General features: G+C 39.2%; 1 protein-coding gene across 4 annotated transcripts in view; it reads right to left on the reverse strand.

Annotated features, from left to right (window-relative positions):
* Positions 1-868: 868 nt before the first annotated feature.
* The window catches only part of LOC138324125 (uncharacterized), a 60,126-nt gene continuing 33,698 nt past the window's right edge, over positions 869-27,296 (reverse strand). For all 4 annotated transcript variants that reach the window (XM_069269203.1, XM_069269200.1, XM_069269201.1 and 1 more), the window contains 2 exons: positions 21,286-21,473; positions 869-5,047 (listed from right to left, as the gene is read on the reverse strand). In XM_069269203.1, coding sequence (XP_069125304.1) covers positions 3,951-5,047; positions 21,286-21,433 — 1,245 coding nt within the window. In that variant the 5' untranslated portion in view covers positions 21,434-21,473 and the 3' untranslated portion in view covers positions 869-3,950. The remainder of the gene's footprint in view (positions 5,048-21,285; positions 21,474-27,296) is intronic.

The following is a 27,296-nucleotide window of genomic DNA, read 5'->3' on the forward strand; positions in this document are numbered from 1 at the left end:
ACATACAAAAGTCACTCAATGCAAAATTCATCTTTTAAAGAATGCAAAAATCTACCTGTAATGTAAGATTTTATCTTTAATCTAGCCTATCAAATATTAAACATGCATACACACCGATGAAAGTGCTACATAAGTAAGAGATTTTATGTGTCCATGACTTGACCAATATATTAACATGGACCGTGGACACTTATACTGTCACAATCTAGTATCCAGTATTAGATGTTCTTTTATATCTGTTGCTGGAATGCTAATGAAGGTCTCTTTGAACATCAGCCTGAAAACACCAGTATTGTACAATTTATATAAAATATCTTCTACAATATACAGCCAAATAAAATGTGTTCTCATTCATTTTCAATAGTATGATTGATATATATATATATATCTATTTTTGTATCTTTGTATATATATATAGTGTATTCAACCCAATAAGAGCTCATGTCCCTATAATCGCCCCTCCCCCTTTCGGAGGCCTCAATTCAATTGCCCAGGCACAAATAAAGACCAAAATTACACAAAATTGTATAGACTTGCAATGATTTCGTCTTATTAGCACCTTTCCTTTTTTTTCAATTTTTTAAACGCTCTGGGCACTTATTGGGTCGAATACGGTATATTTTTTTTATTCCTAGATCTTAACAGATAATTCCAATACATTTGTACATATCAAATTTAACAGATAATTCCAATACATTTGTATATTACATTCATGATTAATTTGTATCTGTTTTGAAACTATCACAATTGTTCTTCTGACTGCATGTTTGGTAGTGTTCAGTGCTGCAGGTCTTACATTATATAGTCAACTACCATTGATACTAATTAAACTCAAACTAGAATCAATGATTATCAAAAATAGATTACCAACATTAAAAGAACCTTTATTTAGATGAATACACATCCCATAGAGTTATTATCTCTTATTGAGATGTTATCAATGTTGTTTAGCAATTTTGGCAGAATATTTGATACTGATAAATTAAGCTATTTATAAAGTGTCACTAATTATAACATTAAAATTTTGTGACTAATAAAAGTACTTCAATGCCACAATGACTCAATTAATTAATTAATATATTGTTGTCTATAGTTGGAATTTGTTTGAAAGACGAACAAGGGCAAACACTTGTAATTGTCATTATCTAATATTGTTTTGCTTCACATTAGAAAGATCTAGTTCTGTCTGGACACTAAGAGTACACTTGGGTAAACTATCACTACAAGCACCAAGCTCACCTGTATACAGGTGAGCTTACAATCAGATACTCCCATAACATGAGAGTCGACTGTCGACTCTCATTTCCGAAGGCCTATTTCTTTGATGCAGCTGATTTCAGATGAAGGCGGAAGGAAAAGTGCAATAATATCATTATTTCTTGCTCTAACAGTGATAACATTGATGTGTACTTACAGTTTAGGTATCAATTATCCCATTTATCTAGGAAACCCATAACTTGGGGCCTCATAAAATAGTATTTTAGCGGATTAGATATGATGAATCCCTTCCGTAACATTTTGACCTAGTTTTAAATATGGCAGCTGGTTATTACAAAAAACGGAACGTGAATTCAAGCGGGCAGAATGCAAGTAAAAGTAAAGGCAGATCAAGCGTTTTGGGGACTTTGCAATTCGTTTTTTCTATTTACCGCGGGCGGATCGCTTTCATCATGAAGTTTTGTCTGGGTCATGAAAGTTTACGTTAGGAGATGTAAATATTTGTTTTAGATGGATTTTACGGCTGATTTTGTCAAAAAAATTGTTGATTCATGAAAAAGAGGTAGGTATTTGACATTGATGACGATTTAAATATGATTTAAACGTTTTATATTGTCACAATCCAAACTTTGAAAATGTTACCCTCAGCATTGGGTAAATGGCCTATCGGAAGTTAGAGGTTAGACAAGACGTAATGTTCCAAAAGTGTCTCGTCGTGCTATACCTCTAACATTGTTGGAGTAACAATCAGAGGGAACCTGTTATACACATGACTGACTAGATTGTACTGATTGGTACAAATCCTACACTTATTTGCTGTAAGTAGCGACCAGGGCACTTAAAAATTATAACAACGGGATGGGGTGATGTTGCTTATTAGGTAACATGGCATAAATTGTGGAAGAAAAAAAAAATCAGCTATTTTTAACTCTTTTGGGGTATTTGTGGTACATTAATCTGTAGAAGTAAACATGTATATGCCTTCTTTCCTTTGAGACGCATTATTACGTTGTGATTCACTTATGAAAGACTCACAAGGATACAATGTGGGATACAATGTCGATGTTAAAAACTTCACACAGTTGTAAAACAGTAGCACTAGCATTTATCAGCTAGTGCTATTTACCTATCAATATATGAAACAGTAATTCTTTGGTTGTATGTCAAAATAAATGTTAGAAATTAACTTTTTTTTCACTAATAATGCCATAAAGAGAATTGTATCAAACATTTCATAATAAACATGTTTGATCAACCTCACTCCTCAACACAGTAGGTACAGTTTTACCGGCACTGTACCTGCTTTGTTTTCGTGAGCACAACAATTGTGATTGGAGTACAAACAAGTGAATAAAATTTGTGATTATTTTTTTGTATGATCTGATTGTTGTATATATATGTGACTTATCAATTCACAAATTATTTTTTTTGTATGATCTGATGGTTGTATATATGTGACTTATCAATTTACAAATCATTTTTTTAAATTGTTTTTCCTATTAACACCAGAAATTGTGTGTATTATGGTAGTTTTGATATTCAGTTCTCTAATAGGTCTGCATGGAGTCCTACAGGAATGATTGTTACTTGTCATATATTGACTGTAATTATCAAAGACACTGTAAAGATTGACAACTGGTATTATATCAGCATAATACTGAATCATGTTAGATATGATACAAGTGTAATATGTTAGCATTATGTAATATTAAATCTTGTTAGATATGATACAAGTGTAATATGTTAGCATTATGTAATATTAAATCATGTTAGATATGATACAAGTGTAATATGTTAGCATAGTGTAATACTATATCATGTTAGATATGATACAAGTGTAATATGTTAGCATTATGTAATACTATATCATGTTAGATATGATACAAGTGTAATATGTTAGCATTATGTAATATTAAATCATGTTAGATATGATACAAGTATAATATGTTAGCATTATGTAATATTAAATCATGTTAGATATGATACAAGTGTAATATGTTAGCATTATGTAATATTAAATCATGTTAGATATGATACAAGTGTAATATGTTAGCATTATGTAATATTAAATCATTTTATACAAGATTAACTGTTCTGTCATACTTTCAGAGTTTTAATATTTTCTTGACTTTTGATCCATAATCAATGTCTGCCATATGTCTCCATGGACACAATAAAGATATCTGTTTTTAATTGGTTGAAACAGACTTCTACCTGTATTATATAACCATCACATATTTTGATTGATAGTGTGATATGACAACATATTTAGGCCTAAGGAAAATATTTTGACCAATGTGTAGGGAAAATAACATTCATAGAATATTATGTAACATACTAAAATATAATGTATATAGACACGTGTAGGACTAACAAAGCCTACTGATATATACATGTAGATAAGTGTATGGGTAGCAGCAGTTTACTTTGTAGACACTGAACTGTCCTTACTTAGAAGTGTAGGAATCCGGTGTACCAGCTAGCTGTGGACTCTCACACGGACATGAGACTTCCCTGTCTTTATCCTTACTGTAACAAGTTAACATCTCCAAAACTATCATCACACAAATCCACTTCTCCAACGTCTAGTTTACCAGTATTTCTCTAGATTACACAAGGAATGGCCCCGAGGTATGACCACTATGTATTCCATTAGAATCACATGTAGGGCAAGCATAGCTTAGTGTGATTTAATAGTTAAAGTTTACTCTATATAAATGTATAGCTTCCATTTATGCAAATTCTGGTTGAAACTGGAGATACTGTACAAGCCGTGCGGGAAGGGGCAGCTTAGGTAGGAACTCTGGAGCAAACGTCTGCAGGATACGAATTCGACTGCGATTTTGCAAGCTGCCAGCCGTGGGGAGTTTGTAGATTTGTAGGTGGTCGACAGGTGTGTCCATGTCATTGAGAACAATGGCCATTCGACTGCCACAGTTGGAGAACAGTGGCATAAAGTTAGTTGGGCATGAATGTTGGCCACACGTATAGCGGTTGTACTGTACACAATGCAGAGTTTGCGCCGTATCAGCATTAAAGATATAGATACTAATTTCGATGGGAAGATGTCGGCGAAGCTTCTTCTCCCTGCAGTGACAGCCAGCAGTAACCATGACAGCAAAAATGAGATAACCATCCTTTGAGTAAAAGAGGTCTTTAAGTGTAGGATGTAGAGTTGGTCGCATGTCGTCGACCCGCGTGTTGGTACTGATCACCTCCCAAGATTCTGTTTGAATTATACTCAGACTGTTGTCTTCCCCTGGCACGAAACTTGTAGCTGCGATACGACTAGAGGTGAATCGGGGATCAAAGGCAAATAGACTATGATGAAAGGGTATGGCAAGCTCTCGTACTAGCTCTCTTGTCTTGAGGCAGTAAAGCTGGAAGACAAAGGCACTGTTATTGTCACTTAGCTTGGGTATCTTGATGAGGCAAAGAGAGCCGTCGGGACTGATCTGGCCCCTAACAGCCTCATTCACAAACTCAGCAGTCTTTTTACCGAATATACCGAGGAATTTATTGATACCTAGATCTATGACTCCGAACTGGGTCATCATGTTGCGTACCAGGTGAAGCACGACTGTCGTGTCATGGTAACAGACCACACTCTTCACATGAAAATTCTGAATGGATGACAGATGTGCTGGGATATGATTGTATTCAAAGTGCTCCGCCATCTTGGTGAACTTGTTTTTCCGTCGAAAGCTGAAGACAGAACTGGTTTTGTTGATGTTGATGATGCCTTGCCGACTTATACAAAATGTTGGGCTACAGTCTTTGAACATCACCCCATTGCATGTCATAGTTGTTTCAGTGAAGCCTGCTGCCTCTGTAAAGACAATAGAAACACCATATGTATTACAGAAGACGTTTACTCTCTAACACTACAGTATCCATATCTTAAAACATAGTTGTGATATCATCTATTGTTGTTTCTGTACTCCCAGACAATGGGACCATTACCTGTAACTGTCCTATATGTTACCTTTTACTGTGTTATATGTGACTCTAATATAAGACAGTCACTTATATTAGACAGTAAAAGGTAACTCATGGGAGAGTTACACAATACGGGTGAGTTGGTCTCCGGACATAATCCCATAAATATGCTAACACACGTACAACACCCAACCAGGAATATTCCATTACTTTTTAACCAAAAATATGAAAAAATCCCAAACAATGAATCTGAAGAGAATTTTAAAATCCTCTATTGATGCAGAATTAAATACATCCACAGAATTTTCTCCTTTTTATGAATTCACCATTTAACACATATCTATAGCATTAACTCCAATTTCTGTTTTCTGAAACTTTTCTGTTTTTGTACAACACTTTTGACTTCAAAATTTCCAAATCACCTAATTTTACTCTTATTTTGATATTGTTTCATAATTGGTTTCCAGAGCTTTTGCCTAAATCCTATTGATTTGTTGAATGAAATTGCATATGGTATGAAGATATGTGTATATGCATAAATATAATTCATTTTCAGATAAATTCAAGATGGTGACTATATGGTCTCTATAAAGGTTGAAATTTGTAAATCCTCCAATTCAATGAAAGTTTGGGGGGGGGGGGGGGGACCAACTATTTTGAACTGGTCTACGATCACTTTAGCACTTTCTAACAAATGCCTGAATTGGTCTAGTTTCATATGTTGAGTTGGGACCATGTCAGGATCATTTCAGGCAAGTTTTAGCTAAATTGCACATGTAGAACTGGAGAAAAGTTCAAAATGTGAAAAGTTTACGCACACGTCGCACGATGACGGATAAAACATGATGACTATAGGTCATCTTGACCCTTCGGGTCAGATGGCCTAAAAATAAAATAGTTTTGTGAATGAAAATTGATTGCAAATAAGTAGTAAACCATCTTTGAATTGTAGGAATCTCTGTATATATATTCTATAGACCTTGGGCCATTTGATGTGTAGGAATCTCTGTTTATATATTCTATAGACCTTGGACCATTTGATGTGTAGGAATCTCTGTTTATATATTCTATAGACCTTGGGCCATTTGATGTGTAGGAATCTCTGTATATATATTCTATAGACCTTGGGCCATCTTTGAAGTGTAGGAATCTCTGTTTATATATTCTATAGACTTTGGCCCATTTGATGGAAAAAACAAGATATTTTCTATTGAATTCAAACTGAGTAAATAGTTTGTTCTGGGATTTCCTGCCCAGTCCTACAGACAATCTTTGTGAACTCCTGTGTACATCAATCTCTATAGAGGATCCGTGAAGCAGCCTTATCGCAGAGCTATTTTTGAACCTAGTACAGCAATTAACTGCACGGAATATCTCAATCTGTTTACATCAATGGGACTAGCTAGCCAGTTTCTGGGTACAATCTGTGTGCCACAAAGCTCCAGACAATCACAGACTGTAATGGCCAAATATGGTTCTCTTTACATCACTGACATCAGGATTCTGTCACAAAATAGCTCTTTATATGTCCAACTACAGAACCCCTAACAGTGTCTGAAAATAGCTTTACACAAATATGTTGCTGCTATCCTCACTAAGCTGTTGTATACTGACTATCATTAATACCTGTGTCTCAGTCTACTTTATATAATTTATAAATTTTTCGTGAAATTTTGCGAGAGAACTAAAATGTTTCGCAAATTAATATATGAAATGTTACATGAACGCACAATTGTTACTAAGAGTTGTTGATCATGAATTTATGTATTTGCCAATTAGTTGAAAATGATGTAGACCTGAAATATTGTAGTATTCGCCTTTTTGACCCCAGTGACCTTGAATGAAGGTCAATGTCATTTGTTTGAACAAACTTGGTAGCCCTTTATTCTTGTATGCTGCAGACCCAATATTACTTATTGACAAGAAATTGTTTATATATTTTAGCCTATTTGACCCTGTCATCTTGAATGGTGGTCAAAGTCATTCATTTAAACAAAATTGGAAGCACTTTATCCAAGCATATCACAGGCCCATTATTAGGTCTCTACTAGCAAGCATTTAGTTTAAGACTTTAGCTTATTTGACACCTGTGACCTTGAATGAAGGTCAAAGTCATTCATTTAATAAAAACTTTGAAACCCTTCATTCCAGCATGCTAAAGGCTTAATATCAGGTCTCTAGGCCCCCTAGCTATTGAAAATAAGTTTGTTTAAATATTTTAGTGCAATTGATCCCTGTAACCTTGAATGGCAGTGAAGGTCATTAATTTGCACAAACTTGATTCTAATGTTCAGGTAAAGCAGAGTAGCTATGAACAGTGGCGAATTGTTCAGGTAAAGCAGAGTAGCTATGAACAGTGGCGACTTGTTCAGGTAAAGCAGGGTAGCTATGAACAATGGCAACTTGTTCAGGTAAAGCAGAGTAACTATGAACAGTGGCAACTTGTTCAGGTGAAGCAGAGTAGCTATGAACAGTGGCAACTTGTTCAGGTAAAGCAGGGTAGCTATGAACAGTGGCAACTTGTTCAGGTAAAGCAGGGTAGCTATGAACAGTGGCAACTTGTTCAGGTAAAGCAGAGTAGCTATGAACAGTGGCAACTTGTTCAGGTAAAGCAGGGTAGCTATGAACAGTGGCAACTTGTTCAGGTAAAGCAGGGTAGCTATGAACAGTGGCAACTTGTTCAGGTAAAGCAGGGTAGCTATGAACAGTGGCAACTTGTTCAGGTAAAGCAGGGTAGCTATGAACAGTGGCAACATGTTCAGGCAAAGCAGGGTAGCTATGAACAGTGGCGACTTGTTCAGGTAAAGCAGGGTAGCTATGAAGAGTGGCGACTTGTTCAGGTAAAGCTGAGTAGCTATGAACAGTGGCAACATGTTCAGGTAAAGCAGGGTTGCTATGAACAGTGGCAACTTGTTCAGGTAAAGCAGGGTAGCTATGAACAATGGCGACTTGTTCAGGTAAAGCTGAGTAGCTACTATGAATAGTGGCAACTTGTTCAGGTAAAGCAGGGTAGCTATGAACATTGGTGACTGTATGTTCAGGTAAAGCAGGGTAGCTATGAACAGTGGCAACTTGTTCAGGTAAAGCTGTTAGTAAGTAGCTGAGTAGATATGAACAGTGGCAAATTGTTCAGGTAAAGCAGGGTAGCTATGAACAGTGGCGACTTGTTCAGGTAAAGTAGAGTTGCTATGAACAGTGGCGACTTGTTCAGGTAAAGCAGGGTTGCTATGAACAGTGGCGACTTGTTCAGGTAAAGCAGGGTAGCTATGAACAGTGGCAACTTGTTCAGGTAAAGTAGAGTTGCTATGAACATTGGCGACTTGTTCAGGTAAAGCAGGGTTGCTATGAACATTGGCGACTTGTTCAGGTAAAGCAGGGTTGCTATGAACATTAACGACTTGTTCAGGTAAAGTAGAGTTGCTATGAACATTGGCGACTTGTTCAGGTAAAGCAGGGTTGCTATGAACATTGGCGACTTGTTCAGGTAAAGTAGAGTTGCTATGAACAGTGGCGACTTGTTCAGGTAAAGTAGAGTTGCTATGAACAGTGGCGACTTGTTCAGGTAAAGCAGGGTTGCTATGAACAGTGGCGACTTGTTCAGGTAAAGCAGGGTTGCTATGAACAGTTGCGACTTGTTCAGGTAAAGCAGGGTACGTAGCTATGAACAGTGGCAACTTGTTCAGGTAAAGCAGAGTAGCTATGAACAGTGGCGACTTGTTCAGGTAAAGCTGAGTAGCTATGGACAGGTTCTGTTTTCTTTTTTATCAGACCGATATTTCCATCAGCTCAACTATTTCTATGCTGGTGTAGGTATGTATTTTATTATAAATCACCATTCATCAGTTACTAATATACTGACACTCAGGATAGTGATGTCTACAAATTCAACATCATGTCTTCACTAAAGGTCGATCAGCACAGAAACTACTGATAAGATAGCAACTATCTGTTTATTGAGTGCCAGAATGAAGTCTCTGGAATCATTGTGGAATGCAGTTAGACATAATTTAGTCTGGACTCTGTTTTCATGTGTCAATTTCATGCAGGGAGTCCATTACAGGGCAGACAGACATTCAGTACTAGCTGACAAGTTGTGGATTCTTTTTCCATCGTTAATGCAATATTTGTTTATTCCTTGAATCATTTTGCTCTTAAGATTGCATGTTTTAACACCTGGGTTGGCTTTCCAGCTATACCAAAGTCCCAAGAGCATTCTGTGTGATAGAAAACAACTTTTTATCTGTTAGGCTGTAAAAGGGAAAAAACAATAAGGACAAATTCTAACAATCACCTAACCACTTAACAATGAGGACAACTTCTAACAATTACCTCACCACTTAACAATGAGGACAACTTCTAACAATTACCTAACCACTTAACAATGAGGACAACTTCCAACAATTACCTCACCACTTAACAATGAGGACAACTTCTAACAATTACCTCACCACTTAACAATGAGGACAACTTCTAACAATTACCTCACCACTTAACAATGAGGACAACTTCTAACAATTACCTCACCACTTAACAATGAGGACAACTTCTAACAATTACCTCACCACTTAACAATGAGGACAACTTCTAACAATCACCTCACCACTTAACAATGAGGACAACTTCTAACAATTACCTAACCACTTAACAATGAGGACAACTTCCAACAATTACCTCACCACTTAACAATGAGGACAACTTCTAACAATTACCTCACCACTTAACAATGAGGACAACTTCCAACAATTACCTAACCACTTAACAATGAGGACAACTTCTAACAATTACCTAACCACTTAACAATGAGGACAACTTCTAACAATTACCTAACCACTTAACAATGAGGACAACTTCTAACAATTACCTAACCACTTAACAATGAGGACAACTTCTAACAATTACCTAACCACTTAACAATGAGGACAACTTCTAACAATTACCTAACCACTTAACAATGAGGACAACTTCTAACAATTACCTAACCACTTAACAATGAGGACAACTTCTAACAATTACCTAACCACTTAACAATGAGGACAACTTCTAACAATTACCTAACCACTTAACAATGAGGACAACTTCCAACAATACCTAACCACTTAACAATGAGGACAACTTCTAACAATTACCTACCACTTAACAAAGAGGACAACTTCCAACAATTACCTCACCACTTAACAATGAGGCAACTTCAACAATTACCTCACCACTTAACAATGAGGACAATTACAATTACTCACACTAACACACCCACCACTTAACAATGAGGACAACTTCCAACAATTACCTCACCACTTAACAATGAGGACAACTTCCAACAATTACACATTAACAATGAGGACAACTTCACCACTTAACAATGAGGAAATCAACAAACTACCACTTAACAATGAGGACAACTTCAACAATCACCTCACCACTTAACAATGAGGACAACTTCTAACAATTACCTCACCACTTAACAATGAGGACAACTTCTAACAATCACCTAACCACTTAACAATGAGGACAACTTCAACAATTACCTAACCACTTAACAATGAGGACAACTTCTAACAATTACCTCACCACTTAACAATGAGGACAACTTCTAACAATTACCTCACCACTTAACAATGAGGACAACTTCTAACAATTACTTCACCACTTAACAATGAGGACAACTTCTAACAATTACCTAACCACTTAACAATGAGGACAACTTCCAACAATTACCTAACCACTTAACAATGAGGACAACTTCCAACAATTACCTCACCACTTAACAATGAGGAAAACTTCCAACAATTACCTCACCACTTAACAATGAGGACCAATTACCTCACCACTTAACAATGAGGACAACTTCTAACAATTACCTCACCACTTAACAATGAGGACAACTTCCAACAATTACCTCACCACTTAACAATGAGGACAACTTCTAACAATTACCTCACCACTTAACAATGAGGACAACTTCTAACAATTACCTAACCACTTAACAATGAGGACAACTTCCAACAATCACCTAACCACTTAACAATGAGGACAACTTCCAACAATTACCTCACCACTTAACAATGAGGAAAACTTCCAACAATTACCTCACCACTTAACAATGAGGACAACTTCTAACAATTACCTAACCACTTAACAATGAGGACAACTTCCAACAATTACCTCACCACTTAACAATGAGGACAACTTCCAACAATTACCTCACCACTTAACAATGAGGACAACTTCTAACAATTACCTTATACTTTTTTGCAATCTAGTGTTTTTCCCCCAAAATGTTTGGACATATCAATAACAACATATCATGCAATCCTAAGCCCCTATCTGAAAGCAGAAACCAATTTCAGATGTAGAGGAAAAGCAAAGTACAAATTGTCGAATTTAGCCCCTTAGGCATCTTAAAATCTTCAAAATTCTAATTTTTCATCCTTAAAATTTGTGTCCATGGTCCATACCAAAAACAAAACTGTCAATCCAGTATCTATGCAGAGATCCAAGTCAGTTGTTAGATACATGTAACAGCATTTCACAACATGCACCAAAACCTTAACCAGGTCCATTTTGCCTCTTGAAATTCTTAAAACCAGCATTTTTCTTCCTTAAAATGATTAACAATACACATGACAACTCTTATAATTGTATATTACTACAGAAATCAATGTATATTGTAAATGTGACGTTTGAGTACAAAGACTGATATGATTTAAATGTGCACCCATTTACCTTTCAACAACAAGCCTTACATAGCATGCCTAAACGGCTGCTAAGATTTCAAAAAATCAATACCTCACTTGCAGTGACTGTTTATTCCAACATAACTTTTAAAACATTCCGTTGCTGGCTATAAATTCTCACTAATTTTGTTTCCAAGCAAGAACCTCTTAATTTCAAGGAATATCCTTGACAAATTTTGAAAAATTGTCAGCAGATTTCTTTTCTACCAGAGGTTGTTTGTGCAAGTTTTATAAGACAGATGTGTTTTGCAGCAGAGGTAATTGGCTTGCTTGTGTGTTTTTGTGTGGGTATTCCAGTACACAGGAATAATGCTCAATGACTATGCAGGCAAAATTAGACACCTGTTAAATATAACAGAAAACTCCTGAAGGGCTGGCATGAGATCTATTAAATACGGGCCTATATCGCTCACCTGGTTTGTAATGCCAAGTAATGTTCTGGATACAGGTTCATTGTTTCTTTTCTGAAGGAATTTCAATATTTACCTCAAAATCCCTTACTGGGCCTCACCTCTCCTGCCCCAGGGGGTCAGAGCCAAAGTTAATACAAGTTCTGTTCCCCTTCCCCAAAGGTTGCTTGTGGCCAAATTTGGTCACAATCCATTCAGAACTCTAGGACAAGAAGCGATTTATAGGATTTACCTCTATTTGCCCTATTGGGCCCGCCCCTCCTTCCCATGGGGGGTCAGAGCCAAAATTTATACAAGGTCTGTTCTTCTTCACCCAAGGATGTGTGTAACCAAATTTGGTCACAATCCATTCAGAACTCTGAGGACAAGTAGCGTTTTATAGGATTGACCTCTACTTCCCCTCTTGGGCCCCGTCCCTCCTGCCCCCAGGAGGTCAGAGCAAAAATTTATAAAAGTGTTCCCCTTTCCCCAAGGATGTTTGTGGCCAAATTTGGTTACAATCCATGCAGAACTCTAGGACAAGTAGCGATTTATAGGATTTACCTCTATTTCCCCTATTGGACCCCGCCCCTCCTGCCCCCGGGGGGTCAGAGCCAAAATTTATACAAGTTCTGTTCCCCTTTCCCCAAGGATGTTTGTGGCCAAATTTGGTTACAATCCATGCAGAACTCTAGGACAAGTAGCGATTTATAGGATTTACCTCTATTTCCCCTATTGGGCCCCGCCCCTCCTGCCCCCGGGGGGTCAGAGCCAAAATTTATACAAGTTCTGTTCCCCTTTCCCCAAGGATGTTTGTGGCCAAATTTGGTTACAATCCATGCAGAACTCTAGGACAAGTAGCGATTTATAGGATTTACCTCTATTTCCCCTATTGGGCCCCGCCCCTCCTGCCCCTGGGGGGTCAAAGCCAAAATTTATACAAGTTCTGTTCCCCTCCCCCAAATTTGGCCACAATCCATGTGGAAGTCTATGACAAGTAGCGATTTAAATTTATGACATAAGCTCAGCAGCCCTTCAGGCCAGGTGAGCTAAAAATTAGCAAAATTGACTCCAAAATTTGTTGTTGAATCACAACCATATAATGATGCTATTGATACCATACAAATATGCTATCCAATACAAAGTTCAAAGAGGAAGTAATTTATATGAAAATAGTAGCCAAATTGACCTTTTTGGCCGTGTGTCTAAAGCCCCGGGGGGTCAGCCCTATCATCTGTACAATTTCAAATCCCCACCCTATAAGAATGCTACCATTGCATTATGAGTGCTCTCCTATGCTTATTTGCAGAGAAGAAGTCGTGTATTTGGAAATAGTCAAATTGACCCCTTTTGACCTTGCCCTCAGGCCCCCGGTAGATCAGCCCTATCATTTGCACAATTTTGAACCCCCACCCTATAAGATGCTACCATTGCATTATGGGTGCTATCCCATACTTAGTTTCAGAGAAGAAGTCATTTATATGGAAATAGCCAAATTGACCCCTTTTGACCCCACCCCTCAGGCCCCTGGGGGTAAGACCCATCATTTGCTCTGTTTTGAATCCCCACCCTATAAGGATGCACCCATTGCATTATGGGTGCTATCCAATGCTAAGTTTCAGAGATGACGTCGTTTATATGGATATAGCCAAATTGACCCTTTTCACCCTGCCCCTCAGGCCCCCGGGGGGTCAGCCCTATCATTTGTACAATTTTGAATCCCCACCCTATAAGGATGCTACCATGTACAATTTTGAATCCCCACCCTATAAGGATGCTACCATTGCATTATTGGTGCTATCCCATGCTTAGTTTCAGAGAAGAAGCCATTTATATGGAAACAGCCAAATTGACCCCTTTTGGCCCCGCCCCTCAGGCCCTTGGGGGGATGTCTGCCCCATCATTTGTACAATTTTCAGTTAGTAGCCCGTAAGGATGCTACCAGTCAAATCCGACCAGCGGTTATGGAGAAGAAACCAATTGCTGACGAACGGACGGACGCCGGACGCTAAGGTATGGCATAAGCTCACCTTAGGCCTTCGGATCAGGTGAGCTAATAACTGGAAACTCCTGAAGGACTTGCATGAGATCTGTTAAATAAAACTGGAAACTCATGTAGGGCTGGCATGAGATCTATTAAAATAACTGGAAACTTCTAATGGGTTGGCATGAGATCTATTAAAATAACTGGAAACTCATGAAGGGCTGGCATGAGATCTGATAAATATAACTGGAAACTTCTGAAGGGCTGGCATGAGATCTGTTAAATATAACTGGAAACCTCTGAAGGTCTGGCATGAGATCTATTAAATATAACTGAAAACTCTTGAAGGTCTGGCATGAAATCTGTTAAATATAACTGGAAACTCATGAAGGTCTGGCATGAGATCTATTAAATATAACTGGAAACTCATGAACGGTTGGCATGAGATCTGTTAAATATAACTGGAAACTCATGAAAGGCTGGCATGAGATCTGTTAAATATAACTGGAAACTCTTGAAGGTCTGGCATGAGATCTGTTAAATATAACTGGAAACTCATGAACGGTTGGCATGAGATCTGTTAAATATAACTGGAAACTCATGAAAGGCTGGCATGAGATCTGTTAAATACAAGAGGCCCAGAGGGCCTGTATCGCTCACCTGGTTTTTTGTCAGTAATTATCACAAGACTCTGACAATTAGAAAAATGAGCAAAATTGACTCCCAAAGTTTAATTTTGAATCACAACCATACAATGACGCTATTGATACCATACAAATATACTATCCAATACAAAGGTTCAGAGACAAAGTAATTTATATGAAAGTAGTAGCCTAACTGACCTTTTTGACCTCGCATCTATTGCCGTCTAAGGCCCCGGGGGCCAGCCCTATCATTTGTACAATTTCAAATCCCAGCCCTATAAGGATGCTACCATTGCATTATAAGTGCTCTTTCATTCTTAGTTGCAGAGAAGTCGTTTATATGGAAATACATGTAGCTAAATTAGCCCCTTTTGACCCCATCCTTCAGGCCCCCGGGGGGTCAGCCCAATCATTTGCAAAATTTTGAATCCAAACCCTATAAGGATGTAACCATTGCATTATGAGCATAATCCCATGTTAAGCTGTAGAGAAAAAGTCACTTATATGGAAATTGACCACTTTTGACCCCACACCTCATGCCCCCAGGGGTCAGCCCTATCATTTGCACAATTTTGAATCCCCACACTATAAGGATGCTACCATTGTATTATGGGTGCTATACCATGCTTAGTTTCAGAGAAGAAGTCGTTTATATGAAAATAGCCAAATTGGCCCGTTTTGACCCCGCCCTTCAGGCCCCCGGGGGGTCAGCCCCATCATTTGCACAATTTGGAATCCCCACCCTATAAGGATGCTACCATTGCATTATGGGTGCTATACCACATTTGGTTGCAGAGAGGAAGTCATTTATATGGAAAAAGCCAAATTGACCCCTTTTGACCCCGCCCCTCAAGCCTCCGGAGGGGTCAGCCCTATCATTTGCACAATTTTGAATACCCAACCTATAAGGATGCTACCATTGCATTATGGGTGCTATACCATGCTTAATTTCAGAGAAGAAGTCGTTTATATGGAAATAGCCAAATTGGCCCCTTTTGACCCTGCCCCTCAGGCCCCCAGGAGGTCAGCCCTATCATTTGTACAATTTTGAATCCCCACCCTATAAGGATGCTACCATTGCATTATGGGTGCTATCCCATGCTTGGTTTTAGAGAAGAAGTCGTTTATATGGAAATAGCCAAATTGACCCCTTTTGACCCCGCCCCTCAGGCCCCCGGGGGTCAGCCCCATCATTTGTACAATTTTGAATCCCCATCCTATAACGATACTGTCATTGCATTATGAGTGCTATCTCTTGCTTAGTTCCAGAGGAGAAGTCGTTTTTACGGAAATAGCCAAATTGACCCCATTTGACCCTGCCCCTCAGGCCCCCAGGGGGTCAGCCCCATCGTTTGTACAATTTTGAATCCCCACCCTATAAGGATGCTACCATTGCATTATGGGTGCTATCCCATGCTTGGTTTCAGAGAAGAAGTCGTTTATATGGAAATAGCCAAATTGACCCCTTTAGGCCCCGCCCCTCACGCCCCCTGGGGGATCAGCCCCATCATTTGTACAATTTTCAGTTAGTAGCCCATAAGGAAGCTACCAGTCAAATTTTGTTGAAATCCGACCAGCAGTTATGGAGAAGAAGTCGATTGTTGACGGACGCCGGACGCTGGACGCTGCGGTATCCAATAAGCTCACCTCGGTCCTTCGGACCAGGTGAGCTAATAACTGGAAACCTCTCAAGGGCTAGCATGAGATCTGTTAAATATAACTGGAAACTCATGAAGGTCTGGCATGAGATCTGTTAAATATAACTGGAAACTCATGAAGGGCTGGTATGAGATCTGTTAAATATAACTGGAAACTCATGACGGTCTGCCATGAGATCTGTTAAATATAACTGGAAACTCACGAAGGGCTGGCATGAGATCTGTTAAATATAACTGGAAACTCACGAAGGGCTGGCATGAGATCAATTAAATATAACTGGAAATGTCTGAAGGGCTGGCATGAGATCTGTTAAATATAACTGGAAACTCATGAAGGGCTGGCATGAGATCTATTAAATATAACTGGAAACTCATGAAAGGCTGGCATGAGATCTGTTAAATATAACTGGAAACTCATGAAGGGCTGGCATAAGATCTGTTAAATATAACTGGAAACTCATGAAGGGCTGGCATGAGATCTGTTAAATATAACTGGAAACTCATGAAAGGCTGGCATGAGATCTGTTAAATATAACTGGAAATGTCTGAAGGTCTGGCATGAGATCTGTTAAATATAACTGGAAACTCATGAAGGTCTGGTATGAGATCTGTTAAATATAACTGGAAACTCATGAAGGGCTGGCATGAGATCTGTTAAATATAACTGGAATCTCATGAAAGGCTGGCATGAGATCTGTTAAATATAACATGAAACTTGTGAAGGGCTGGCATGAGATCTGTTAAATATAACTGGAAACTCATGAAAGGCTGGCATGAGATCTGTTAAATATAACTGGAAACCTCTCAAGGGCTGGCATGAGATCTGTTAAATATAACTGGAAACTCATGAAGGTCTGGCATGAGATCTGTTAAATATAACTGGAAACTCATGAAAGGCTGGCATGAGATCTGTTAAATATAACTGGAAACCTCTCAAGGGCTGGCATGAGATCTGTTAAATATAACTGGAAACTCATGAAGGTCTGGCATGAGATCTGTTAAATATAACTGGAAACTCATGAAAGGCTGGCACGAGATCTGTTAAATATAACTGGAAACCTCTGAAGGGCTGGCATGAGATCTGTTAAATATAACTGGAAACTCATGAAAGGCTGGCATGAGATCTGTTAAATATAACTGGAAACTCATGAAGGGCTGGCATGAGATCTGTTAAATATAACTGGAAACTCATGAAGGGCTGGCATGAGATCTGTTAAATATAACTGGAAACTCATGAAGGGCTGGCATGAGATCAATTAAATATAACTGGAAATGTCTGAAGGGCTGGCATGAGATCAATTAAATATAACTGGAAATGTGTGAAGGGCTGGCATGAGATCAATTAAATATAACTGGAAACTCATGAAGGTCTGGCATGAGATCTGTTAAATATAACTGGAAACTCATAAAGAGCTGGCATGAGATCTGTTAAATATAACTGGAAACTCATGAAGGGCTGGCATGAGATCTGTTAAATATAACTGGAAACTCATGAAGAGCTGGCATGAGATCTGTTAAATATAACTGGAAACTCATGAAGGTCTGGCATGAGATCTGTTTAATATAACTGGAAACCTCTGAAGGGCTGGCATGAGATCTGTTAAATATAACTGGAAACTCATGAAGGTCTGTCATGAAATCTGTTAAATATAACTGGAAACCTCTGAAGGGCTGGCATGAGATCTGTTAAATATAACTGGAAACCTCTGAAGGGCTGGCATGAGATCTGTTAAATATAACTGGAATCTCATGAAGGGCTGGCATAAGATCTGTTAAATACAAGAGGCCCAGAGGGCCTGTATTGCTCACCTGGTTTTTTGTTAGTAATTATCACAAGACTCTGACAATTAGAAAAATAAGCAAAATTGACTCCCAAAGTTTAATTTTGAATCACAACCATACAATGATGCTATTGATACCATACAAATATGCTATCCAATACATAGGTTCAGAGACAAAGTAATTTATATGAAAGTAGTAGCCTAATTGACCTTTTTGACCTTGCATCTATTGCCGTCTAAGGCCCCGGGGGTCAGCCCTATCATTTGTACAATTTCAAATCCCAACCCTATAAGGATGCTACCAATGCATCATAAGTGCTCTTCCATTCTTAGTTGCAGAAAAGAAGTTGTTTATATGGAAATAGCTAAATTAACCCCTTTTGACCCCACCCTTCAGGCCCCCGGGGGGTCAGCCCCATCATTTGCAAAATTTTGAATCCAAACCCTATAAGGATGTAACCATTGCATTATGAGCGAAATCCCATGTTAAGTTGCAGAGAAAAAGTCATTTATATGGAAATTGACCACTTTTGACCCTGCCCCTCAGGCCCCCGGGGGTCAGCACTATCATTTGCACAATATGGAATCCCCACCCTATAAGGATGCTACCATTGCATTATGAGTGCTATCTCTTGCTAAGTTTCAGAGAAGAAGTCGTTTTTATGGAAATAGCCAAATTGACCCCATTTGACCCCGCCCCTCAGGCCCCCGGGGGGGGGGGGGGGGGGGGGGGGGCCCCCGGGGGGGGGGGGGTCAGCCCCATCATTTGTACAATTTTGAATCCCCACCCTATAAGGATGCTACCATTGCATTATGGGTGCTATCCCATGCTTGGTTTCAGAGAAGAAGTCGTTTATATGGAAATAGCCAAATTGACCCCTTTTGGCCCCGCCCCTCATGCCCCCAGGGGATCAGCCCCATCATTTGTACAATTTTTAGTTAGTAGCCCATAAGGATGCTACCAGCCAAATTTTGTTGAAATCCGACCAGCGGTTATGGAGAAGTCGATTGTTTACGGATGACGGATGCCGGACGCCGGACGCTGCGGTATCCCATAAGCTCACCTGGGTCCTTTGGACCAGGTGAGCTAAAAATGCTAAGGATATTACAAGAGGCCCAGAGGGCCTGAATTGTTCACCTGGTTTTTAATGCCAAGAAATGTTCTGGATACAGGTTCATTGATTCTTTTCTAAAGGAATTAAAAAAATATTTACCTCTAATTTCCCTATTGGGTCCCACTCATACTGCTCCAGGGGGGTCAGGACCCAAATTTATACAAATACTAGAGGATGCTCCTGGCCAAATTTAAAAATTTACCTCTATTTTCCCTATGGGGCCCTGCTCTTCCCACCCCTGGGGGCCAGAGGACGTCGCATCATGACATATGCTTACCGACCCTTTGGGTCAGGTGAGCTAAAAATTCTGAACATGGAAGGTCTACAATAGCAAAATGCACAACTAGGGCACTTGTCTGATGTAGGTAAGTTTCAAGGAGCTACGTTGTACGATTTTTAAGTTATAGCCCGGAAAAGAACCTTGGACTGACGTAGCCCAATCTAATATCCCCTGCAAGTGCGTTTTGCAGGGGAAAAAAATTAGCATGTGCTAATATTTGGATGATACATAACTTAATTGCTGTTAATTAGTTAATAAGAGATCCCAGAGGGATCTTGGCGCCCACCAAAGAATGATCTATGTCTGACAATGGAAAGATGGATCTTTTCTCTACTTTTTAAACTTTTTCAAACATACTACACATAAAATTTGAGACAGATCGCTTCAGTACCTTTTGAGAAATAGCAGTAACAAACTTCAACTATCAAAATCCAAGATGACTCCTTGGCGGCCATCTTGTTGATCAATCGGTCCCAAATCGCAATTTGCACAACTAGGGCCCTAGGGGAACCTATCTGTGAAATTTGAGAAAGACCCCTTCAGTACTTTCTGAGAAATAGAGATAACAAACTTTGAATATCAAAATCCAAGATGGCTGCCTGGCGGCAATCTTGTTGACCGATCGGTCCCAAAATACAATATGCACAACTAGGTCCCTAGGGGAACCTACATATGAATTTTGAGAAAGATCCCTTCAGTACTTTCTGAGAAACAGCAGTAACAAACTTTGAATATCAAAATCCAAGATGGCTGCCTGGCGGCCATCTTGTTGACCGATCGGTCCAAAATGCAATATGCACAACTAGGTCCCTAGGGGAACCTACATATGAAATTTGAGACAGATCCCTTCAGTACTATCTGAGAAATAGCGATAACAAACTTTAACTATCAAAATCCAAGATGGCGGCCATCTTGTTCTGCACAACTAGAGCCCTAGGGGAACCTACATATTAAATTTGAGAAAGATCCTTTCAGCACTTTCTGAGAAATAGTGATAACAAACCTTAACTATCAAAATCCAAGATGGCCGCCTGGTGGCCATCTTGTTTTTCCGATCAGCCTAAAAATCTATATGGCACAACTAGGGACCAATGGAATCCTCCATGTGAGGTTTGAACAAAATCCCTTCTACAGTTTTCAAGAAATAGCGATAACAAACTTCAACTGCTCAAATCCAGGCAGCCATCTTGTTTTTCCTATCAGCCTCAAAATCTGTATGGCACAACTAGGGACCACGTTACCCTCCAGGTGTAGTTTGAACAAAATCCCTTCAGTAGTTCACAAGAAATATCGATAACAAACTTTAACTGCCAAGATCAAAGATGGCTGTCTGGCGGCTATCTTGTTTTTCCGATCAGCCACAAATCCTGTATGGCAAACTATGGACCAAGGGGACCCTCCATGTGAAATTTAAACAAAATCCCTGCAGTAGTTTTTAAGAAATAGTGATAACAAGCATTGTTTACGGACAGACGGACCACGGAAGCAGGGCGATTTGAATAGCCCAGCATCTGATGATGGTGGGCTAAAAATAAAATACATGTACCTGCATGTCCAGATTTCCACTGGTCAAGTGAACACATGTGGAGTAATGACCAAGGCCGAGCAGCCAATGCCTGGCGATTCATGTTGGCTACCACTGCACTTGGTCCCATCAGACCATAGTTACCTCCCTTACTCTCCTCTGCTCCCATGGCAACAGACACGATGCTCACATCACATGACCTTCACAACCTGTAAAGTCAAACAAATATCTATAACATTCATGAGTTGTATGGTTATAGAATTAAAGAGGCCAATGGGGACGGTCATCTGACAAAACTAAGTTTATAAATGATGAAAAGACACTTTTCTACAAATTGTCTTTTTTATGTATATATGCCTTGATAGGCTTTTGTTTAGCTGTTGAACGTCAGAATTCGGGCCTGTAAACTGCCAGAAATGATATCATAGATTGGCATTTAAACCATATGTTTATAACATCAAAGCTTCAATTTTATACACATAATTGATTTGCAGAGAAAGGGTTGTTAATGAATAAAACAGTGGTTATAACAGATAAGTATCACTTCTCAAAAGCAAAGATTTAGATCTATACTATCAAAATCTCTGGTACCATAGACGTATAGACCTGCACAGATAGATGTATGTAAATATACACAATCTAAAATCATGTGTGCAAATTATCTAGATGTAATCAGATTGATGTACAATGTACATGCTTGTTACAAATATAGCCGCACAAAGTTCAAAAGAAAATGCTCCGCTTGCACTTTCCGGAGAAGTTTTAGGTACCGTATTCGACCCAATTATCGCCCATGTCCCTATAAACGCCCATCCCGCTTTTTGAGGCCTCAAATTCAATTGCCCACGCATAAATAAAGACCAAAACTACACAAAACTGTCTAGATTTGCAATAATTATGTCTTATTAGCACCTTTTCATTTTTTCCCTGGGCGCTTATTGGGTCGATTACGGTAAGCCTATCGGACTAAATTAATATATTGATTTTATTCAAAATTCCCGTCTGTTAAGATATGACCCCAAATGAAAGTCCGTTAGCATGCCAAAAATAGATATAGTATTTCCTAGATATACATATGACAATTTACAATTAAGATTATAATTTTACAACTTCATATTTTGAATTTTGGAAGTATTACGAAAGTATCATTTGGCTAGCGCCATGTAAACCACATCGTACATGTGTCGAGTGCATATATAGATCATTTTCAGACTAAAATATTTTACTGATCGAATTCTAATCTAGAAAAGTATCCTGACTAGGTCTTAATGTGTTTGACAGCTATTATTTCTTAGAGTTTGTTTTGTTTTTCGTACTCTTTTCAGTTGTTTGGTTAGGGGCCCCGAGTGTAACACTGGAACCGATTTACCTGTGTCATGTGTGTGTCGACCATGCCCATAAATAGCATGACTAGTACTCTCATACAGTACTTTGATGTAAATAAGTCAATCACTGAGCGGTAGGGGTATATATACTTGCATCCCTCACAGTTTGGTGAGCACAAGTGTTACTTGTTATGCTTCACACTGTAGAATTTGAAATTTTTATTTTAACAGTTACTTTATTTACACTTACAGTGCATAACTGTACGCAATAAATAATGAAAGTTACAAGGTCTTTTACAAAGTCTGTTACAAGGTGTTGGTGTGCTACAAGGTGTGGGTATGTTACAAGGTGTGGGTCTGTTACAAGGTGTGGGTATGTTACAAGGTGTGGGTCTGTTACAAGGTGTGGGTATGTTACAAGGCGTGGGTCTGTTACAAGGTGTGGGTATGTTACAAGGTGTGGGTCTGTTACAAGGTGTGGGTCTGTTACAAGGTGTGGGTATGTTACAAGGTGTGGGTATGTTACAATTAAGGTGTGGGTATGTTACAAGGTGTGGGTCTGTTACAAGGTGTGGGTCTGTTACAAGGTGTGGGTCTGTTACAAGGTGTGGGTATATGTTACAAGGTGTGGGTATATGTTACAAGGTGTGGGTATGTTACAAGGTGTGGGTCTGTTACAAGGTGTGGGTATGTTACAAGGTGTGGGTATGTTACAAGGTGTGGGTATGTTACAAGGTGTGGGTCTGTTACAAGGTGTGGGTATGTTACAAGGTGTGGGTATGTTACAAGGTGTGGGTATGTTACAAGGTGTGGGTCTGTTACAAGGTGTGGGTATGTTACAAGGTGTGGGTATGTTACAAGGTGTGGGTCTGTTACAAGGTGTGGGTCTGTTACAAGGTGTGGGTATGTTACAAGGTGTGGGTATGTTACAAGGTGTGGGTATGTTACAAGGTGTGGGTCTGTTACAAGGTGTGGGTGTTACAAGGTGTGGGTATGTTACAAGGTGTGGGTATGTTACAAGGTGTGGGTCTGTTACAAGGTGTGGGTATGTTACAAGGTGTGGGTATGTTACTAGGTGTGGGTATGTTACAAGGTGTGGGTATGTTACAAGGTGTGGGTATGTTACAAGGTGTGGGTCTGTTACAAGGTGTGGGTCTGTTACAAGGTGTGGGTCTGTTACAAGGTGTGGGTATGTTACAAGGTGTGGGTATGTTACAAGGTGTGGATCTGTTACAAGGTGTGGGTCTGTTACAAGGTGTGGGTATGTTACAAGGTGTGGGTCTGTTACAAGGTGTGGGTATGTTACAAGGTGTGGGTCTGTTACAAGGTGTGGGTCTGTTACAAGGTGTGGGTATGTTACAAGGTGTGGGTCTGTTACAAGGTGTGGGTATGTTACAAGGTGTGGGTCTGTTACAAGGTGTGGGTATGTTACAAGGTGTGGGTATGTTACAAGGTGTGGGTATGTTACAAGGTGTGGGTCTGTTACAAGGTGTGGGTATGTTACAAGGTGTGGGTATGTTGCAAGGTGTGGGTATGTTACAAGGTGTGGGTCTGTTACAAGGTGTGGGTATGTTACAAGGTGTGGGTCTGTTACAAGGTTTGGGTATCTGTGTCTTGAGATTGTTGTCATATCAGGTATTAGTTACTAACCAATGACATATTGGTCAATAGTTTCTCATGTTAACTTTACAGAAACCTGCAGTCGTACATTCTGATGGATACATGTTATGGTGCATCACATTGTTGCCAACACTAGGTTCTATATGCCTGTCAGATTAGCCTTAATCATCCTATACACACACCCAGGACACTGTACACTAGGCCAGCTAATTGTCAAACCAATATTTATCTAACAGCCAGCCATAAAGGCCATCTGTTGGGGGCTATCTGAGTGAGTCTGTTACTCTCAAAGAATACCATAGATCAATGGAGGTTAAAGATGCTCCATTGCCCACAGAGCATAAACCATATTCATCATTTTAACAATTGGTGTTTACTCATGTATATATGTGTCTAATTAACACAAAAATAATGTAAAATAATTTATTTTGCTTTTGGTGCATGTGCAATCAGTACTGCATTCCATATAGGACGTAGTGCCACAGAATATATCGGGTTGCAATTAATTGTTTTTAATATTTCTATCTTGAAGTAGAAGCTCAAACTTTTCAATGGTGGTAATGGTGTAAAGTAAGTAACTTTTGTAACTGCATAAAAATGCCAAATTGTCTACTCCTGTTTTTGATAGAGAAAAAATACCATTTGTCAGCGGTGGAGCATCTTTAAAGGAAGACAATGATTTTACAAATATCATTTACCCAAAGATTGTGGTTTTACAGATTTCATTTACCAAAGATCCATGATTTTACAGATGTAATTACCCAAAGATTGATTTTACAGATGTCATTTACCAAACATTGAATTTACAGATGTCATTTACCAAACATTGATTTTACAGATGTCATTTACCAAAGATTAATGAGCTCAGTTAAGGCTACTTGACTTTAAAATTATAGTGTTTCATAAAATAAGTGGAAAAAAACGTAGTAAGGGTGTCCCCTTGGTCAATTATCAGCGTCCTGCATCCTTATTTGATCAAATATGGTAATTTTGGTAGTAGTACATTCCATATAAACCACAAAATTGTAAGTCTAAGTCATTTATAGAACAACAATTTCACTATTATATGAGTTTGTAAACATTTAAATGTCTCCCTAAACATCATTAACCACTGAAGTGTGAAACTGACCACTGACCACCTGAGGGAGACATCAATGGCTACACTTGACCTAGCTTTGTATGTATACATTCGAACATGAACATTTGTCAGGACAAAAATAAGTTAAGAGAGTGCATACATTTATATTGATCTGTAGACTGTCACAAGTGAACTGTAGACTGTCACAAAGAACCATATCTTTTGTAGTTTTGTTTGTTACAGACCGTATATCTTTATATATGCAGAATGCATGTATGTGCATCTTTGTGAATTGCATGGATAGAAGGAGATTGAACTAGATCAACATCCATTATGATATCAAATCAACACTGTATAACAGACAACTCCATCCAGTCCTTGCATCAAATTATTTTACAAGTTATTTCTACAAAAATTAATTTTACAAAATGGATTGCAATCATTATATAAAGTGTACCTTAGGTTAGACTGAGTGAATGCCATTCATAAAGAATTCATTAGCTACAGGAAATGAAGGAGTTTATAATTGTGTTTTAGTGCATCTAGACTTGCAGCCCAAAATTAAGGAATACCTTTCACATAATTGTAAAGTCTTACAAAGTCAGCAAACATAATTAGAAAATTTCACCCAGAAAACAAGAGTACTGGTCACCTGGCAGTGTCAATGTCACTCAGAAAACATTGTACTGGTCACCTGGCAGTGTCAATGTCACTCGGAAAACATTGTACTGTTCACCTGTCAGTGTCTATGTCACCCAGAAAACAATAGTACTGTCACCTGGCAGTGTCAATGTCACCTAGAAAAACATTGTACTGGTCACCTGGCAGTGTCAATGTCACCCAGAAAACAATAGTACTGGTCACCTGGCAGTGTCAATGTCACCCAGAAAACATTGTACTGGTCACCTGGCAGTGTCAATGTCACCCAGAAAACATTGTACTGGTCACCTGGCAGTGTTGATGTCAACCAGAAAACAATAGTACTGGTCACCTTGCAATGTCACTAGAAAACAATAGTACTGGTCACCTGGCAGTGTTGATGTCACCTAGAAAACATTGTACTGGTCACCTGGCAGTGTCAATGTCACCCAGAAAACAATAGTACTGGTCACCTGGCAGTGTCTATGTCAACCAGAAAACAATTGTACTGGTCACCTGGCAGTGTTGATGTCACCTAGAAAACATTGTACTGGTCACCTGGCAGTGTCAATGTCACCTAGAAAACAATAGTACTGGTCACCTGGCAGTGTCGATGTCACCTAGAAAACAATAGTACTGGTCACCTGGCAGTGTCGATGTCACCTAGAAAACAAGAGTACTGGTCACCTGGCAGTGTCGATGTCACACAGAAAACAATAGTACTGGTCACATGGCAGTGTCTATGTCACCTAGAAAACAAGAGTACTGGTCACCTGGCAGTGTCAATGTCACCTAGAAAACAAGAGTACTGGTCACCTGGCAGTGTCTATGTCACCCAGAAAACAAGAGTACTGGTCACCTGGCAGTGTCGATGTCACACAGAAAACAATAGTACTGGTCACCTGGCAGTGTCAATGTCACCCAGAAAACATTGTACTGGTCACCTGGCAGTGTCTATGTCACCCAGAAAACAAGAGTACTGGTCACCTGGCAGTGTCTATGTCACCTAGAAAACAAGAGTACTGGTCACCTGGCAGTGTCTATGTCACCTAGAAAACAAGAGTACTGGTCACCTGGCAGTGTCTATGTCACCCAGAAAACAAGAGTACTGGTCACCTGGCAGTGTCAATATCACCTAGAAAACAATAGTACTGGTCACCTGGCAGTGTCAATATCACCTAGAAAACAAGAGTACTGGTCACCTGGCAGTGTCTATGTCACCCAGAAAACAAGAGTACTGGTCACCTGGCAGTGTCTATGTCACCTAGAAAACAAGAGTACTGGTCACCTGGCAGTGTCTATGTCACTAGAAAACAAAGTATGGTCACCTGGCAGTGTCTATGTCACTAGAAAACAAGAGTACTGGTCAC

The sequence above is a fragment of the Argopecten irradians genome, chromosome 5 (assembly GCF_041381155.1).
Source record: "Argopecten irradians isolate NY chromosome 5, Ai_NY, whole genome shotgun sequence".
Taxonomy (NCBI): domain Eukaryota; kingdom Metazoa; phylum Mollusca; class Bivalvia; order Pectinida; family Pectinidae; genus Argopecten; species Argopecten irradians.